Source organism: Macrobrachium nipponense, chromosome 31 (genome assembly GCF_015104395.2).
Source record: "Macrobrachium nipponense isolate FS-2020 chromosome 31, ASM1510439v2, whole genome shotgun sequence".
Taxonomy (NCBI): domain Eukaryota; kingdom Metazoa; phylum Arthropoda; class Malacostraca; order Decapoda; family Palaemonidae; genus Macrobrachium; species Macrobrachium nipponense.
The window spans coordinates 7,904,576-7,924,575 of NC_061093.1; the positions used below are offsets into that span (position 1 = coordinate 7,904,576).

General features: G+C 37.1%; 2 protein-coding genes across 2 annotated transcripts; both read right to left on the minus strand.

The window, feature by feature from the left end:
* Positions 1–6,813: 6,813 nt before the first annotated feature.
* LOC135206459 (cuticle protein AMP1A-like) lies at positions 6,814–9,920 on the minus strand. The gene is made up of 3 exons (XM_064237836.1): positions 9,819–9,920; positions 7,848–8,059; positions 6,814–7,175 (listed from the first exon to the last, which is right to left on the minus strand). Exons 1-3 carry the CDS (start codon positions 9,825–9,827, stop codon positions 6,980–6,982), a joined length of 417 nt encoding a protein of 138 aa, XP_064093906.1. The 5' UTR covers positions 9,828–9,920; the 3' UTR covers positions 6,814–6,979.
* A 5,259-nt stretch (positions 9,921–15,179) lies between these two features.
* On the minus strand, positions 15,180–19,067 carry LOC135206624 (cuticle protein AMP1A-like). The gene is made up of 3 exons (XM_064237964.1): positions 18,952–19,067; positions 16,082–16,293; positions 15,180–15,569 (listed from the first exon to the last, which is right to left on the minus strand). The coding sequence occupies exons 1-3, from the start codon at positions 18,958–18,960 to the stop codon at positions 15,374–15,376; spliced, it is 417 nt and encodes a 138-aa protein (XP_064094034.1). The 5' UTR covers positions 18,961–19,067; the 3' UTR covers positions 15,180–15,373.
* Positions 19,068–20,000: the final 933 nt, after the last annotated feature.

Sequence of the window (20,000 nt, forward strand, 5' to 3'; positions counted from 1 at the left end):
TGAGGATGGCCTGTGACATCCATTGAGAAATAGCGTCGAGACAGCGCCTTCCCCGACAGTCGCTGGAAGGACTGAGATTAACCTTCATTATATGTGAGTAGGTTTGAATGCATGTGGTAATAGGCTGATAGGTCTAATTCCTTACTTTTGTTTAATGAAATGACGTTTCTCAAAACACTCTATAAGATTGTCCGTCTGTCTATCTGTCTGTCTGCCTACATTTCTCTCTCGCAGAAATTAGATTCTGAACATTCTATTGGACGTTCTCTCCCTTAAAGTGCGTGAATAATAGCGACCTTGGCGTTAGTGGTCTACTACACAGCAGGGTCAAGTTAATTATGACCACGGATTCAACAGTTTTAATTAACCTGTGACCCTCTCAGCACCCCGTTGAAATTCGGCTTTGGTATGCAAATTTTCTCCAGTAGGTCTTTCCTCCTGAAAAGAATCCTTCGGGAGTTACGACGATATTATACCGTTCATAACGTCGATTAAACAGGCTACTGGATACATCTCGTGAGAGGCTTTGGCATCGGGGACAGAAATGCTCAAGAAGAGGCTTTGGCAATTGCCTGTATAATGATCACATCAAAAGAGAAAACCTCCTTAGTGCTCGATATTGGGAAATGACTTATAGAGATAAAGAATCCTCTCCTCCAATTTTCTCTCTCTCTCTCTCTCTCTCTCTCTCTCTCTCTCTCTCTCTCTCTCTCTCTCTCTCTCTCTCACACACACACACACACACACACCTACACAGTCATTCTATTCTGAGGAAGCTTCTTAGGCATGTTGCGTATAATTACTTGTTTATCCCGGCATCATAATAATAATAATAATAATAATAATAAATAATAATAATAATAATAATAATAATAATAATAATAATAATAATATCTTAGAAATTCCTCCAGGCAGCCAATCATTAATCGATCCCGGATCTGAACACGCCCACCCCTACTTTAAAAACTGACCCATCAACGATGCTCATTTGCAACGTCCAGATGATGGCCAGGGAGATGGCCGAAACATGTCGACATTAAGGAAACAACTGACTCTAAAAATACAGTAATAATAAGAAATTACTGTATTAACGAGTTTGTGGCGGAGATTACATTCTACGATCCCGTTGTAGTCTCCAGATATATATTACAATACAATTAGACTAAAACATATATTCCATGTATTTTAGTATTGATAATACCATACGTGACATTCAAAATATCAGAATAACACCATGATAGAGGCCAGTCGCTTAGCAGTCTTGCTGATTACGACAAACGAAGTATTAGAAAAATAGATAAATCTTTTTATAAGATAAATTCAGTTAACTCTGTCATTCATTTTCATTAAACATGTATCCGAGAAGGTCTGCTTCCTGTCTATAATACTAATAATAATAATAATAATAATAATAATAATAATAATAATAATAATAATAATAATAATAATAATAATAATAATAATAATAATAATAATAATAATAATAATCACACAACAAACATGCAACATGGCTCCAGGAAGTCAAGGAAGAAGAAACAGGGAGAATAAAACAAAGATTCACAGAGATCACGACAGACACAGTCAGACACCAACTAAAGAAAATGCCCCAGGAAAGCTCAGGTCCCGATGAAGTCCATGGATACTGGCTCAAAAACGTCAAGGCCCTACACCCACGAATAGCAGAACAACTCCAGCATTGTATCTCAAATCACCATGCACCCAAATGGATGACCACAGGAAGAACATCCTTGGTACAAAATGACAAGAGTAAGGGAAATATAGCCAGTAACTACAGGCCTATCACCTGCCTACCAATAATGTGGAAGTTACTAACAGGTATCATCGTTGAAAGGCTATAAAACTACCTAGAGGAGACAAACACCATCCCCCACCAACAGAAAGGCTGCAGAAGGAACTGTAGGGGCACAAAAGACCAGCTTCTGATAGACAAAATGGTAATTAAGAACAGTAGGAGAAGGGAAACCAACCTAAGCATGGCATGGATAGACTATAAGAAAGCCTTCGACATGATACCATGGGTAATAGAATGCCTGAAAATATATGGGGCAGAGGAAAACGCCATCAGCTTCCTTGAAAATGCAATGCGCAACTGGAATACAATACTTACAAGCTCTGGAATAAGACTAGCAGAGGTTAATATCAGGAGAGGGATCTTCCAGGGCGACTCACTGTCCCCACTTCTCTTCGTAGTAGTCATGATTCCCATGACGAAAATACTACAGAAGATGGATGCTGGGTACCAACTCAATAAAAGAGGCAACAGAATTAACCATCTGATGTTCATGGACATCAAGCTGTATGGTAAGAGCATCAAGGAAATAGATACCCTAATCCAGACTGTAAGGAATGTATCTGGGGACATCAGGATGGAGTTTGGAATAGAAAAATGCGCCTTAGTCAACATACAAAAAGGCAAAGTAAGCGAGAACTGAAGGGATAAAGCTACCAGATGGGAGCAACATCAAAAACACATAGATGAGACTGGATACAAATACCTGGGAATAATGGAAGGAGGGGATATAAAACACCAAGAGATGAAGGACACGATCAGGAAAGAATATATGCAGAGACTCAAGGCGATACTCAAGTCAAAACTCAACGCCGGAAATATGATAAAAGCCATAAACACATGGGCAGTGCCAGTAATCAGACACAGCGCAGAAATAGTGGAATGGACGAAGGCAGAACTCCGCAGCATAGATCAGAAAACCAGGAAACATATGACAATACACAAAGCACTACACCCAAGAGCAAATACGGACAGACTATACATAACACGGAAAAGAAGGAGGGAGAGGACTGACTAAGTATAGAGGACTGCGTCAACAACGACGAACCAAGAGCACTGGGGCATATCTGAAAACCATGAAACGAGTGGCTTTAAAAGAAGTGCATGGATAAGAAGACTAATAAAAGTAGACGAAGACCCAGAAAATATACAGAGACAGGACAATGACAAACAGAACAGAGGACTGGGACAACAAACCAATGCACGGACAATACATGAGACAGACTAAAGAACTAGCCAGCGATGACACATGGCAATGGCTACAGAGGGGAGAGCTAAAGAAGGAAACTGAAGGAATGATAACAGCGGCACAAGATCAGGCCCTAAGAACCAGATATGTTCAAATAACGATAGACGGAAATAACATCTCTCCCATATGTGAAAAGTGCAATACGAAAAATGAAACCATAAACCACATAGCAAGCGAATTCTCGGCAATTGCACAGAACCAGTACAAAAAGAGGCATGGTTCAGTGGCAAAAGCCCTCCACTGGAGCCTGTGCAAGAAACATCATCTACCTTGCAGTAATAAGTGGTACGAGCACCAACCTAAGGGAGTGATAGAAAACGATCAGGCAAAGATCCTCTGGGACTATGGTATCAGAACGGATAGGGTGATACGTGCAAATAGACCAGACGTAACATTGATTGACAAAGTCAAGAAGAAAGTATCACTCATTGATGTCGCAATACCATGGGACACCAGAGTTGAAGAGAAAGAGAGGGAAAAAATGGATAAGTATCAAGATCTGAAAATAGAAATAAGAAGGATATGGGATATGCCAGTGGAAATTGTTATCCCAATCATAGGAGCACTAGGCACGATCCAAGATCCTGAAAAGGAATCTAGAAAAAGTAGAGGCTGAAGTAGCTCCAGACTCATGCAGAAGAGTGTGATCCTAGAAACGGCGCACATAGTAAGAAAAGTGATGGACTCCTAAGGAGGCAGGATGTAACCCGGAACCCCACACTATAAATACCTCCCAGTCGAATTTGAGGACTGTGATAGAGCAAATAATAATAATAATAATAATAATAATAATAATAATAATAATAATAACAATAATAATAAAATTTTCTCACAATCTATAAGTATCAAGACCTAAAAATAGAAATAAGAAGGATGTGGGATATGTCAGTGGAAATGGTACCCATAATCATAGGAACACTAGGCACGATCCCAAGATCCCTGGAAAGGAGCCTGGAAAAACTAGATGCCGAAGTAGCTTCAGGACTCATGCAGTAGAGTGTGCTCCTAGAAACAGCGAACATAGTGAGAAAAGTGATGGACTCCTAAGGAAGAAGGATGCAACTCGGAACCCCACACTATAAAAACCACCCATTCGAATAGGATGACTGTGATAGACCCCCAAAAGATAGAATACATGAAAAAAGGAAAAAATAATAATAATTAAAAGTGGAGTTTCAGTGGGTACCACATTGCCAGCACTAAAAGTATAGATGGAATAAATGAAGCTTCACAATTATCGTTACTAGAGAGATATATACGTAGAGAAGATTCGTTGATGGCCAATGAATTTACTTTGATCTTTATGATCAAGTCCTTGGTATCGAGATTCCTGTCTCTATCGTCTCTCCGTTCATTTTAAATGAAGTATCTTTACAGCTTCATCTCTCTTCTGCATCTTAATTTCTTTGTAATATCCCAATTTTTTTCATAGGGAATTGTGTTGATTTCCAATCATAAAAAATATAGTCTTAATATCTTTTTTATACGCTTTGGTCGGTATTCACGCGTAGATAACAGACCTCCTCTTCAATTCCCACCGTTATCCCTACATTAAGGGGTCGGTTGCCTGATGCGCTTTCTCCACTGCCTTCTATCAAAGGCATCATCAGGCATGGTTTATTGTTTGCTAAAGTGGTTTTATACGACCGCATGCCCTTGCTGTCATCAACCACAGGTATTGCAAGGCAGCAGGACTTGCGGTGATAGTATTCTTACACCCCTACCACAGAAACAGCGTAAATAACAGACCTGCAGACATGTAAAAATATGGAGCTGAAATTAACGACGAAGATTTAGTCGACTGTTTTCACCCTAATGGCGTTTTCACCTATATATAGATAAATAAATAGATTTTCAAAAAAGGAAATGAAGTACTATCGAACTCCATCTACGGCAGCCATCTTGCCCCAATCGTTAACTAATATTTTTACGGGTCAAGTCATGGCCTTATGTATTGCGCACGCAGTAAAATGGTCTCTTTAAAATTATCTCTTTAACCTTCCTTAATCTTTGAACCCTTTATTTGTAAATTGGTGAACCGCAGAGCCCAGTTCATGAGTCAGTCGCAAAGTTGTCGAGCACTGGAAAGATCTCAGTGGTTAGTCGATTTTATCATTTTTCCTCCCTGTGGTATTGGCGGAGTTCTTTTTACCGCACATTTAATTTCATAGTCATCTAAGTGAGTGTTTAAATTAAATGATTCTTCATTTCGTTTGTAATTGTATAAGGCGCTTTCATGCAAGGAAATACTGGCTTTATTTTATATATATAAAAAAGAATAAAAGGTGGAAGCTGCTGCACTTGAGCCATCTTGACCCAAAGCTCAGATAAAGCTGTTTTCTTTTTCTCAGGATCAAGCATTATAAAGATGACTGATCAAAAATTCTCTCCCTTTTTAGCTTTAATGGTCGTAGCTGACCTTCAGCCATGCAACTGAGCAAAGATTATCATCCTTTTAAAAAGGGAGTTGATTTTTACAAGGAAAATAATTAACTTGAGACGCGGATGAAAGATTCTTGCGAGAATTTAAAGAATTCAGAAATCGTTTATTTGGGTATTAAGGTCTCATTAACGTCCATCTCAGAGAACATTTTCTTCTCTTAAAATGGCGATTTAAGTAAAGTGGCTTTTAGAGCCTCGAATGAACGTTATGTGCCATTTTCCGACTCGATTGTTTGAGGATGAAATTTCCAGAGATCAACGAATCCTTTATTGCTGTCATCAAATGGACGTGTAATTTTCTTTTTCTTTTTTAATCCCACTCAGAGAGATAGATTTAGTGCGCGCACACAGCTTCAGCTGCTCATTTTAATGGACTTATAATCCAGGATAAACAGCTTAGTGGAACTCAACCGCGCAACCTCTTATTTTACCTTATATCTTTTTCGTATTATTTGTTCTGAGGTTGCTAACTCTCAGCTAGAAATGCCAATATGTTGACGAGACAATTTACGAACAAACTCACTTTCATCATTAAATCATCATTCAGTAAAGGGCTCGTAACCCTATTTACTTCAAATCACATTTGTAAAGAGTGAAGCTTTGATAAGAGATGAAAACTTCCACCTTTTCACATAGTTGTGTTTATTGCTTGCACCAAGTCTTGGACTGTGTATGTACGCACGAACCAATATGTCATCATCAATCAATCAAGAAATCGGTGAAGTTTTCTCATTAACTGTCAGTGGTGGCTATTTCCACCAAAGTCTCTCTCTGCCTCTCAAATATTTTTGGTCAAGAAATTTGTGGCGAATTTCTGTCTCCTTTGATTTAATAATCCTCCCACTTTTGAAATATTTTGAGTTAGTAGTTCATAAAAGAGAGGGTTGATTCCTTGAAAGCTCTTCTACCAAAGCCTTCCAGTAATCCCTATATGTAAGCAGAAGCTTTCTGCGCAAAACGAATGGCCTAATGAAACTTAAGAAATCAAACACTGCATTCAAATCTGGAGGTTTTACAGACTGCTCTCTAAACTCTGATTTTACTGCTCGCCTAAATAAGCACTTTTTCTTGGCCTCTCTTTTATAGTTTAGTTTCCTCTCACTATATTTGAAAACTATGTTTGACAAAGCTTCCAGTTTGGCTGGTTATATATCAGCCATAATTTGCGAAAAAATGACATGGTAGCACAAGAAGGTTGTTAAATATACCAATGTACACTTTAAGCAATTCTCGTTTGTCTGTAGTTCTCTAGTTCTGCTAACAATTCTTCCTTTTTATCATCGAGAGAGGAAAAGGAATAAAGATGAATTCGTAACTGCTTATCTGGATTTATTCTATCAATAAATAATAAGAAATGGATTATAAATACAGCCATTTTTCCTTATTTACACAGTCGGTAGAGCCTAAAACGAGAACTTGGTTAAGCCATGGGCTCGCAAGATCACATCTGTAAAGCGTCATAGCCATTCGCAGGAACTCTAGTCGTAAGACACCTTCTCTCCACGGGCGATGGCTGCTCTCTGAGCCTCAGCGGTCGCAATCTGGTCGAGGACGAACTGAGGAATCGGGTGAGGGAATTCTGGAGCCACTGGAAGGAGGTCCGACTGGGGCTGAAAGCCGTTCTCGTCAGCAACAAATTTCAAGACAACGGGAGTTCCGTCAGGAGCAGTGTACCTGTAGCGAAACAAAATGCTAGTCTCTCTCTCTCTCTCTCTCTCTCTCTCTCTCTCTCTCTCTCTCTCTCTCTCTCTCTCTCTCTCTCTCTCTCTCTGATCAGTAAAGACTAATACACACTACTACTTAACAGACCGTTTTAAGATTTATCAATAATTTTTGTGGTAGGGTCTAGAGGTTAACAGTGTTAATTAGGATCAGTAACAATAAGGAAGTGTTGCTTCGCAGACATTCTAGAAAGGGCAAACAGGGTTCATTTGCGCTAAAATATACCCTAACACTTTCCATCAAATCCTATTCTTAAAAAGGAAACATTTTCGAAGGCTGCCTGTGCAATAAATACCCTAAACGACAGACCAAACAGGCGGCCGTCATAATGACTTACTTGGCTTGCATATGTAGGCAAAAACTTCTTAAATTCACGGTATAAAGAGTGAGACAGGGACTTGGAGCAAGCACTCTCGTAGTATATTCCAAGTCCCTGTTTCACTTACCTTTCTACCGTGCATTTAAGGATATTGGATTGGCAAAAAAGTCAACATATTCTTTTGACATTTATCATTGTATGTGACAAGTTTGATTGCATATTGTATCACAGAAGTATTCAAACACAATCGCCCTGTTGACATGACAGTCAGCCGAATTAAAATATAAAGATATAATTGTACTCACGAGAACTGTCCAGCACTAGCAATGGCGCCCTCAGACACAGGAGAGCCGGCCTGAGAAATGACAATTCCGTTCCCGGTCTCGACATCGAAGTTGTATCTTCCGTCGTCTTCCTGAATGCGCTCGTCTCTCAGGATGGGAGCGACCTCATCCGAAGAGGACCCGTACTGCTGGGGAGCAGAGGCTGCCAAAGTTGCAAGGCACGCAAGCACGATCTGGAACAGTAAGTCAGTCATTTCAGTGAAATGGAGTCTCAAATTCCCTGAACATTTATTCCAGTTGTCTTTAAGCTTCTGGCTGCCGCACTCCAGCACATATAATTGTTAATTTCTACCGCTAATTATCAGTCCTCTCCGAGATGCCCTGGAATACTAAAGATGAAATTGGGCAGCATTCATAGTGTGCCACGTTTCTCTTAGGTATAAAACAAAGAGTTGACCAGGCGTTTTCGTGTTTTCAGCTCTGCGGCTGCATAAAATAATCCCAAGATCTTGCAATAGATGGTCTCTCTTTCTCTCTCTCTCTCTCTCTCTCGCTCTCTCTCTCTCTCTCTCTCCTCTCTCTCTCTCTCTCTCTTTTTTTATATATATATATATAGATATATATATATATATATATATAGGATCTATATATATGATATATATATACAGATATATATGTGTGTGTGTGTGTGTGTGTGTGTGTGTGGTGTGTGTGTGTGTGTGTGTGATAACTGAATCAAGAAAGTGGGACTCACGTTATATATATAGATAATATAATATATATATATATATATATATATATATATATATATATATATATATATATAGATATAAATATATATATCTATATATATATATATAATATTCTGTGAATCACGAAAGTTTGGGACGTGGGACAAATGCATAAATAAAGGTATAAGCCACGAAGAACAGTGAAACACCGGAGTATCTGCAAGATCTTTCGACTCAACGTCCTTTACTTTATTTATATTATATAGGATAGGAATATAGTATGTGTATAATTAACATCTATTATTCCCGAAGAAAAAAAAAACATGTTGACAAGTTTCTCCCATATATGAACAATATTCAGACAATTGAAGGGATAAATTCCCAGTTGTCAGGAAGAACATTGTACCGAACAGAGAAACTGGGAACAGAAATGACCACTTCCGCTCACACTGCATAAGCCAACGGCAGATTCGAGTTTGTAAAATATAATAGCGAAGATTAGGTTTTACAAAAACCACTCGTCAATCCAGGTAAATTATGGCTTCACATAATTTTGATATTGAAAAGCCATTCCAGTGACGATACGGTGTAAAAGCAAATAAGTAAATGAAAGCGCTCCAGCAGATCCGGCAAATTTATGAATGCAGTCGAGAATGCAACCAGCTATTATCCAGTTACTTGGGATCTGCTGTTCTTCGACGAGCTCCTCTTGAGTCGGGACCTAGATCTGATACTGGGAAGTTATATGGAACAGAGATTTTGTCTCGTTCCACTTCACTACGTCACCTTTTGCAGAGCAGTTGTTCTGATTTAATGGCCCTCAGTTAAGTTCTGCAATCATTCATCTTTAGTCATTCATCTGTTAGACTTTCGAAGGCATCGGCATAAAATTATCTTCAGAAATTTGGTTCAGTTGTCAAGACTTATCTCTGTGCAAAAGGTAAGTCCGTTCCCTCTTATACGAATCATTTTGAAACGTCTTTTTTCGTTATAATTCAGTGCACATTAATTTTAAACTACATTGTATATATTTAAATGCTGGGCCGATCTACATTGCAATCAAACTTAATCGTATAAAGAATGTCTGATAGAAGGTCGCATGTCAAGCATGAGCTTTACTGCTTGGGAGCAATTTCTAGACTACGATTCACCCAGAAGTCAAGTTTGATTTAACCTTAATGGTTGAATGGAATCACATTCAAGTCTGATCTTTCAAGTCCTTTTGTTGTGGAACCCGCTGTTCTCTAAACGCAGAACTTACGAGCTTCATGGCGCTGGGCAGCTGAGAGGAGTTCTGATAGCTAAGGTGGAATCCGTCGGTGTTTATATACCCGACGAAGGGTAACAAGAACTCTTCTGTCGCGCTGCCACGATGCCACGGTTACACAGTGACACATTCACCTCTTGCAAAACGTTGATGCAGGATGTTTAAGGATTGCCTGCTCTCCTTGAAAAGATATTAGGCTAAAGGGAAAAAAAAACAACCACGTTTCATTATCACAGAAAGTTAACGAATCAGGTTGAAAATACATGAAAGAAACACTTCAAAAAGATGAACCTCGAGACTCGTTTAAGGAGAATTCTGTACTTTACCAAAGATGATCACATTATACGAAAACGATGCGCACACGTATTAAAAGTGTATAGATTCAATTTCATAAGTCATAATATCAAACAACAAAAATGTGATGTGACATTTTTTTTTTTTTTTTTTTTTATGTGACATTTAAGGTGCAAAGAAAGGATAGTCTTCGGAATTCTGCATTCAGGAATTGCAGTGAATTTGGGTCCATTTACATCCAGAACGCTATCATTCATGAAACCGTTTAATATGAATTATGTCAGGAAGGCTTCAATTTCGATACTACAGCTTTTTTTTTTTTTTTTTTTTTTTTTAAGAAACCACCTCCCTTCCTTGTCTTGTAGCTCTGCATGCCAAAGGACTTTCTAAACTTTCAGAGTAAATTAATTTCTTTATTACCTCTCTCTCTCTCTCTCTCTCTCTCTCTCTCTCTCTCTCTCTCTCTCTCTATATATATAATATATATATATATATATATCCTATATATATATATATATATACTATATATATATATATATATATATATAAGTGTATATATATATATATATATATATATATATATATATATATATATTAAGCTACAAATATCCTTTAATATCCAGTTCGCTCTACCTCAGAATTAATATATTTTCATATATGTTAACCGAAGGGATTTTCCTTTGTTTTTTGTTTTTTTTTACAATTTCGTCTTCTCGTGGATTCGAACATGTCACAGAAGACCTGATTTCTCATTTGTCCGCTGGTTTTCCGAATCCATCCACGAGAGGACGAAATTTTTATCAACTAAAAAAATGAAGATAAAAAATCCCCCTCCGTTTAATATATATGAAAATATATTAATTCCGAGGTAGAGCGAATTAGATCATAAAGGACATTTGTAGCTTGCATAGGAATCACGGTGATGTACTAAAAATTCATGTAATATATATATATATATATATATATATATATATATATATATATATATATATATACATATATATATATATATATATATATATACATTGGCAATGTACGCTCACAGAATCTTTGTGAATTCTTAGAAAGTATATTGAAGCTTAAAATAAGCGTTTCCTTGCGAGATCTAAAAGTATTTAAGTGTTTCCACTTTATGGCCCGTTTAATCTTTTCCCTGATTTACGGGCGATTGATAAGAGAGAGGGACTCGACTTTGTAGCTGTTGAGGGTTGTGATTTTTGGAAGTATTTGATTATTTAGCATCATTCTTGTAACTCTCAGTCAAAAATGAGCTTTCTTACCCGAGCACTAAGAGCAAAAGCGGATTTTAGGTTTTTTATGCTTTCTAGCAAAAGTAATTTTGTGGTGACTAGAGTAACTAGCGCATATATGCATACATTGTCTTCGAATTCCTCGCAAAACCTAGTGCCATGTTTTTACCTTTCTTCCCAGTCTAAAAATGTTCAAGAGATTATTGGAACAGTTTCTGCATATATGACTAATTTTATCTTTTTTTTCTGATTTCTTTTTCTTCTTAAAATTTCATGTGTTGCCTTGTGCGTTAAGACGATGATGGAACTTTAAAAGAATTTCTCCGAGTTTGGTAACACTGCTGAATACATAGTACGAACCTTGGTCTAACTTTGCGTAAAAGTTTATATATTTTGTAGTTTTTCCTTCTTTTTGCATTGGCAACCAGGGCCGATTTTCCAATTTAGGTAGCAGCTCAGTTTTCTGAAAGATATTGCATTTTTCTAAATATTACTTATTGACTTTGATAGAAAAGGTCGAATGGCTATGTACGTCGATTTAAAATTCAGTTCTTATTTTTAAACTGCCAAAGATATGTCTATGTAAATAATCTCTTGCTCTACTAGTAACAAATTAAATATAGGCTCACAAAAATCAAGAACAGTGGGAGGGTCTATCTTTGACGCTAGTTATTGAAAGATTGGACAGTAGTCCAATATTGTTGTCTATTCCATCTTACCGTCTGAAGTGCCTTTCTTTACTAAGAATATTTCTACAGAGTTAACATCTTGCTTTTCATAATTATGACAGAACTGTGACATTTCATAACAGAATAGGGTACATTTTTTTTATTTTACAGAGTTAACATCTTGCTGTTCGGAATTATGACAGGACTGTGACAGTTGATAACTGAATACACTTTTTTATTTCCACAGAGTTAACATCTTTCTGTTCTGAATCATGACAGAAATATGACATTTCATAACAGAAAAGGGTCAATTTTACGTGTGGCCTTCATTTTTTCGATAGCCATAAATTTCCAGATTCCCAGTACCCAAAGAAAATTGTTCCTCAGTCATGGTATTATTAGAGGAAACCTTGAATACGTTAAAGAACGATGCTTATTATTTTACAAAACAATTTTCATAAAACTATAACAACATTACTTTACCTCTTGTGGTCCAGAGAGTAATTCCTTGTTATACTTTTAGGTTGTCATCGATATTCAGAGTGGAGGTCGACCATTCATATATCATATATATATATATATATATATATATATATGTGTGTGTGTGTGTGTGTGTGTGTGTGTGCGTGTGTGTGTGTGTGTGTATAAATATATATATATATATATATATATATATATATATATATATATATATATATATATATACATAATTCGTATGATTACTAGATTAGTCAAAGTCTACTACATGAGTGAAAAGCTGCTAATAGCGTGCAAATGCGTGCATATAGAGAAATAATATAAGTAATGGGTAAGTTCATGCAGATATTCAAAGGACAGAGAATAAAAACTGGATACTGGCAATTCAGGTAAAAAGAGCAGCTACCTATTAAGTAAGAAATGGAATATTCCGAACGGAAACCTTATTAGCGAGTGAAAATGAGCCTAGGAGTAGGAGAAGACTGTACCAAGTCAATAGGCAAATGAGGACTCTCTGATAATGGGGAATTCATCTTTCCCCCCGAAAGATTACCGAGGATTTATTGTCTCTATTTTCATGATCATTCATTTCCATCGCATTTTTTCTCGAATGAGTCTTCCGACTTCTCTCGATACCAGTTTCATTCTCTCCAGTTCCGCACTAGGAATAACTCGTCATCAGGAGACTTTCGATAATGTTCATAGTCAGTTCATTTTTTGACTCAACCTATAACTAGGATTCATTGTTGGGATCTTTCCTAGATAGTGAACCCAAGGGTTTTCGGGAGTCGTTATCTGGGACTAATATTTCTTAGGGAGCATTATCTTTATGATATCTAAAGTCTTCTGTAATCCCCAACAGACCTGTACTGAACGCGCCGCAAAGGTGGATACACACCGGGTCTCTCTATAAGAACGATTCAAATTTTGTGCAAGATTTCTATAATCCTCAGTGTCCCACTTATTGCTCTTATATTCTGGTGATCCCAGATCTGTTTACAAATGGCAGTAAAGGTTGAAGTAGGCTTTCTTGGCGTCTCAGAAGTGGCTGTCACTTTAAGTCTCTCTTAGTTTAACCAGACCACTGAGATGATGAACAGCTCTCCTAGGGCTGGCCCGAAGGATTACTAGATACTTTTGCGTGGCTAGGAACCAATTGGTTACCTAGCAACGGATCTACAGCTTTTTGTGGGATCCGAACCACATTATATCAAGTAATGAATTTCTAATCCCCAGAAACAAATTCCTGATTGATAGGGCGGTGAGTCGAAATCGGAACTACCGAATCGTTAGTCAAGCACGTAAACCACTCTCCAACGAGGAACTAATTCGAATTTTAAATAACTATAGCTATTTCCCCATCCCCCATCCCGCACCCCTTAAATGGGAGTAGTGGAGTTATTAGGCGACCAAACGAGAACTCTTTAAATCTGTCCCGGCATAAATTGACGGATAGCACAAAGCTCTTCTAAAAGTAATATACTCCTCAGCCTCATGAAATAGTTTTTGTCCAAGATTTTTCAAGCAGAGAAGTGAGGAAGCCATGTAAAGAATAGATGATATTCCAAATGAATATAATAAAGAAGTGACAGCTATGTAATACGTACTTTATTGAAGCAATGTTTTTAAAATTTAAAATTTAGATGATTTTTTTTTTATTTCTAACTGAATTTATGCTATGATTAGTATTCGATTCTGGAAACTGTTGTTCATCAAGATTTATGATTAATTGCCTTTTGAATAATGAAGGTTGATGAATCGGGAATAAATGTCCATTCATTTGATTAAAGACTTAGATTTCTTTTGGGAAACGTAGCTTCTATTTCCTAAACAGTATTCTCGTCGTTTCATCTTTAGTTATCATAGCCAGGTAAAGTGACTAAAATCTATTCGCGTCAGCTTACCTCCAAGTTATCATGGCCACCGATGAAGACATACTGAGCACCTTTATTGTTATTCCAGCTTTAACTTATCATAACCAAAGGGACTGAAACTTCTGCTTGAGATTCGCGTGTTTGGGGGCCATAGTGTAGGCCTTTTAAATGGAAAAATTTATAACTAAAGGAGTCTTTTCTTCTTTTTTTCTGCTCTATTTGTCAGTATTTCCAAGTCATTCTGAAACATGAGTGATGAATGACCTCTTTTGTTAGTTGTGGTGATTAGTTTAGGGCAAATTAATATCAGTATTAATATCATGAAGAGTAAAGAAACCGAATGTGTATGATTGCATGGAACACCAGTCACTAAGGAAAGGAAAAAACCAAGTTCTTGAATATGCTAAAGTACTAAGATATGAATTACTATTCAATTTAGCAACTGTTGTATTTGTGGCTTTCACACATTTAAGAGTTGCCCTTATTTCACTGTCCCTTTTATTCACTCTGATGACATTGCTGTAGTGGACTCCTAAAATTGACAAACATAAAGAAACGCATGACCAAAAAGGGATCAGTTTTATGCCATGATAAAGAAAATAAACGAAGTAATGGGAAAATACTATATTGTAAAAAACTGTATCATAAAAAAGTGATCAGTTTTATGCCATGATAAAGAAAATAAACGAATTAATGGGAAAAATACTATTTCACAAAAACTATTGGCAACTGAAATTTTATCCACCGCTTACATATCAGATCAAGAAAACAGGCTTAATAAAACTTATGAAACACAAATTCTATCATTTTATTCAGTCAATAAATAGCAAAGAACTCATGATAAATATGGTGGGCCTAACATTGGAGCATCGGAAAAGATTTTCAGAATCGTTTAAGCCTCGGTCGAACTCTTCATCCGGCCGAAGGTTTTCGAAGTCGCTCGAAACATATTAATAGAGCGATAGGTATCCGCCGAGCGGGAAGATCTACTCGTAAGACACCTTCTCTCCGCGGGCGATGGCTGCTCTCTGAGCCTCAGCGGTGGCAATCTGGTCGAGGACGAACTGAGGAATCGGGTGAGGGAATTCTGGAGCCACTGGCAGGAGGTCGGACTGGGGCTGGAAGCCGTTCTCGTCAGCGACGAATTTCAAGACAACGGGAGTTCCGTCGGGAGCTGTGTAGCTGAGGTGGAAAAGGATGGTTTCTTAATTGAGGATGGTTTAGTTTTCTCATGAGCACTACACGGCAAAGGTGCAATTTAATCAATAATAAATTATATATATATATATATATATATATATATATATATATATATATATATATATATATATATACATATATATATATATATATATATATATATATATATATATATATATATGCTTAAAAAATCACAGCAGATGCATACGGGACTTCATTAAATAAGCGAATACCACAGGAAAATGATAGGCAGAAATCCAAGCCGCTTTCGTCTTTATTAAGACATCGTTTTAATAAAGACGAAAGCGCTTGAATTTCTGCCTATCATTTTCCTGTGGTATTCGCTCTTATATATATATATATATATATATATATATATATATATATATATATATATTATATATATATAGTATATATATACAAAGAGAGAGAGAGAGAGAGAGAGAGAGAGAGTCTGTATCATTCCGAGGAATATACAGCCCCACGTGACTCACGAGAACTGGCCAGCGCTGGCGATGGCGCCCTCCGACACAGGAGACCCGGACTGGGAGATGACGATTCCGTTTCCGGTCTCGACGTCGAAGTTGTAGCGGCCGTCGTCCTCCTGGACTCGTTCGTCCCTCAGGATGGGAACCACCTCCCTGGAGTCCACTCCGTACTGCTGGGGAGCAGCGGCAGCCATAGCGGCAAGGGCGGCGAGGATGACCTGAGGGACGATAATTTCTCTATTTTAGACTCTTTCTCATCACTTTCATTTTTTTACTCTTTTTCAATTTATTTTTACTTAATTTTTTTTTCTTCTAGAAATTGAAAGGGAATTATTTCCTTGACCTTCACGTTAATATACCAGCTTTTATTGTATATCTCATAATACACAAGTTTTCATAAATTAGAATTAGTCTTTGCCATCAATTTAATATTGTGTACTCTTTTTATTAATTGTTTTTTTATTCTTTTTTTTTTGTTTTAGAAATTGAAAGGGATTCTTTTATTCTTTTTTATTGATTTACTTATTTATTTACTTATTTTCTTTTATTTTTTTTAAACTGAAAGGGACTTATTTCCGGGACCTTTACGTTATTGTACCAGCTTTTATTGTATATCTTATAATACACAATGTTTCAGAAATTAGAATGGTTCTCATTTGAAGGACCATATTTACCGGTAACTGGTCACTGACTGATGATTACTGGGATTTCCTCGAAAATAAACCGAATAATGTCTCCCTTTAATTCCATTGAGGAAAAACGATGAAAATGAAATGAAGCTGACAGGAGTAAAGCACATCAAAATACGATCTGATCCTGTTAAGATGCAGTCGGCCCAAGTCTTTCCCTTTAACCTTTAAATAACCGTAGATACCTACTGCCGACATCCACTCTTGATCAGAAAGGTCGGGCTTTCACGTTTATCTCTGTTAATGAGAATTGTAGGTAAGCGAAAGGTGTCAGGTGCTTAGACGATTATCTTTTTTTTTATTATTTTTTTTTATTTATTTTTTTATATATATATATTTTTTTTTTGCAGATGCTTGTAAATTTGACTCACGTCCGAAATATGTCTAAAAATCTGACGCAACAATCAAATGTTAAAAAGCTGTTCAGAGAGGGACCAAAAAGAACGAGGAATTAACAACATAAAAAAAAAAAAGAGTAAAAGCTTTCTGAAGGAAGTGAAGTGAGTTTCTCATCTTGTGGAAAGAAAGTAGAGGCGTCGGGGTGAAAGCGACAGAAGGATCAGGATGGAGAGAAACCATAAAGCGACAGAAACGCCGAGAAAGAAAGAAAGACGACGAAGAGAAATTCTTCCTCAAAGAGCGAACTTGAGAAGCGGATCCTGTGATCACAGTAATTATATGGGAGAGGTTTCCTGCATTCCTCCACTCACTCTTATTTATTTATCTATCCTCCGCTTTCACTGTCAACTGTATTCAGTCCTTATATTACTGGAGCAGCTCTCCACTTTCTCTTCAGAAATTCCGGCGGCATTTTCGCCCTCAACATGGCAGGACATATTGACGTTCGATTGGTTTATTTCCTTAATAATTATTCAACCTCAAGATTTACGAATACTAAGTTCCATTTACTGATAAAAGCAAAACGTTCAAAATGTATCGATCTCATCATCAGTGGAAATTTGTACGTTCATGAAGATTGTAACGACACTTCTGGGGAATTAACGCAACCAACAGTGGGTCACGATGAGATGTGAGCTGTTAGAGTCAGTAGTGTTTCCACAAGTAAATGTCTAGCACATCGATGGTTAACCTCTCATTGGCCTTCAAATCTCATGAAAATCATCCTCAATGAACCGTCACGAGGCATCATAGAAACTTTTAAGCTTCGCAAATGAATACAAATACAAACACAATCATCCGGGTACCATGAAGTTGACTAAACATGGTCCGCCATGGATATAAATACACTCACATGGGTGCGCATACACGCATATATGTGTATAAATATATGTGTGTGTATGTAAACATATATGTGTCTATTATATAAGTATATCGGCGAAAGATTCATAAGTATCGGCTGACCTCAATTAGTTTCGTTCCTATTTAGGCAATATGGATCCGGTTGGTATATTCGCTCCGTTATCGTGTTTGCGTCTAGAAATCTCGGATCTTTGACGATAAAATTATATGGAAATGAGCTTCCAGCTCGTTCCAGTTCACTGAGTCTTCAGCGAAGCCCTAAATGATATATCCGATATATATATTTCATACAACATACTCCAAAGCATCACTTATCGCGTGAACCCTCGATGATTTTGTAAGGGTTTTTTTTGGCTGATATATAGTATATATATATATATATATATATATATATATATATATATATATATATAAATATATATATACTATACATATATATATATATATATACATATATATATATATATATATATATATATATATATATATATTGCTCATATATATATATATATATATATATGTATATGTATATATATATTGCTCATATATATCTTATATATATATATATATATATATCTATATATATATATATAGTATATATATATATATTAGCGTATTGAGTTTCCTATTGACAGTGATTCTTTTTTCCTGAAGAGAATTCATGTCCAGTGCTAGATGAAGTACATAGTGACTTTGATAGCTAGATTATTTACAATATTTGCATTTTCTAATGCTTGAGGAAATCAACATTTCACAAAACATAAAGTTCACTCGGCTTTTTTTTGTTTCCATGTTCTTAGAATAGCCTCAATAATAAAAATGACCGTTTGTATTAGAACGATATGTGTGATTGTTAATGAATGTTGCTGCAAAGAAACCTGAAGCGAAAATGAGGCAGGCTCATACAGGGAGGCAAAGGCTACTCACGAACTTCATGTCGTAGCGATGTGCAGAGGAGCTCTGATAGCAGGAACGACATCTTCTGGCGTATATATACCCGACGAAGGGGAGCGAGAACCGTCGTGCCCTCTCGTGTTGCCACAGTGCCACGGTTGCCTCCGATTATTGACGCCTTCGCCTTTTACCGAATTCCACTTTTGTTGCATAAAGAGCACCTTGGCTCGATGGGATAACACCTCCATGATGAATTGTTATCGCCAAGGGCACGAAGAAGGAGAGAATAAGGGTGGAAAATTCTCCCGAGAAGTGGCGGACCCCCCGCAGGGGCGAGACACGAACGTAGTGGGAGGAGGAGGAGGAGGAGGAGGAGGAGGAGAACTGTCCTTATGAATCGTCATCGAGGCCGCGAAAGGAGGTCATCTGGAGGAACTCTTGGTATTAAGCCGAGAATGAGGGAGAGAGTCAGTCGATCGTCTTGGAATATTGACATCCCGATGCGCCATGGCGCCGATACTTTAGGTGAATTATGCGAAAGTTGGTCTTGAATTCTCGTCCTTTCTTGCCGGTTCTTCACGCCCAATTCCCCCTTGGGGGTTGGGGGGGGGGGGGGGGGGGAGCCTCTCGAACACGGGCGGCTTTTTGTTTTTTTTGTTTTTTGTTTTTGCTTAGTTGGTTGTTGGTCCCGGCTTTGTTACCCGAAATTGAAGGAGCGTTTTATCTGCAGTTAGCTGTTTATTTGCCATTTCCTGTAGACTCCTTCTTTTCGAGTCTTTTTTTTTTTTTTTTTCTTTCTTTCTTTTTTTTTTAAGGACATCAACTGAGTCTACTGACTTGAGTATTTTTACAAATACAGCACACTTGACTACGAAAGTTTATTTTTAACAGATTTTTTCCCTTAGTTCGTGGGATTGTTCATTGCCACCATCCATTTTATTCACCTTTTATTTACCCATTCGATTCCTTCACTAAACCCCGTGAAAACCAGTATCTTTATTTATTTCATTGTTAACGTTGCATATTTTCCTATTTGGTATACTTTCATGTGAGGCTCTTTCTAATAAATATGAATGACGATT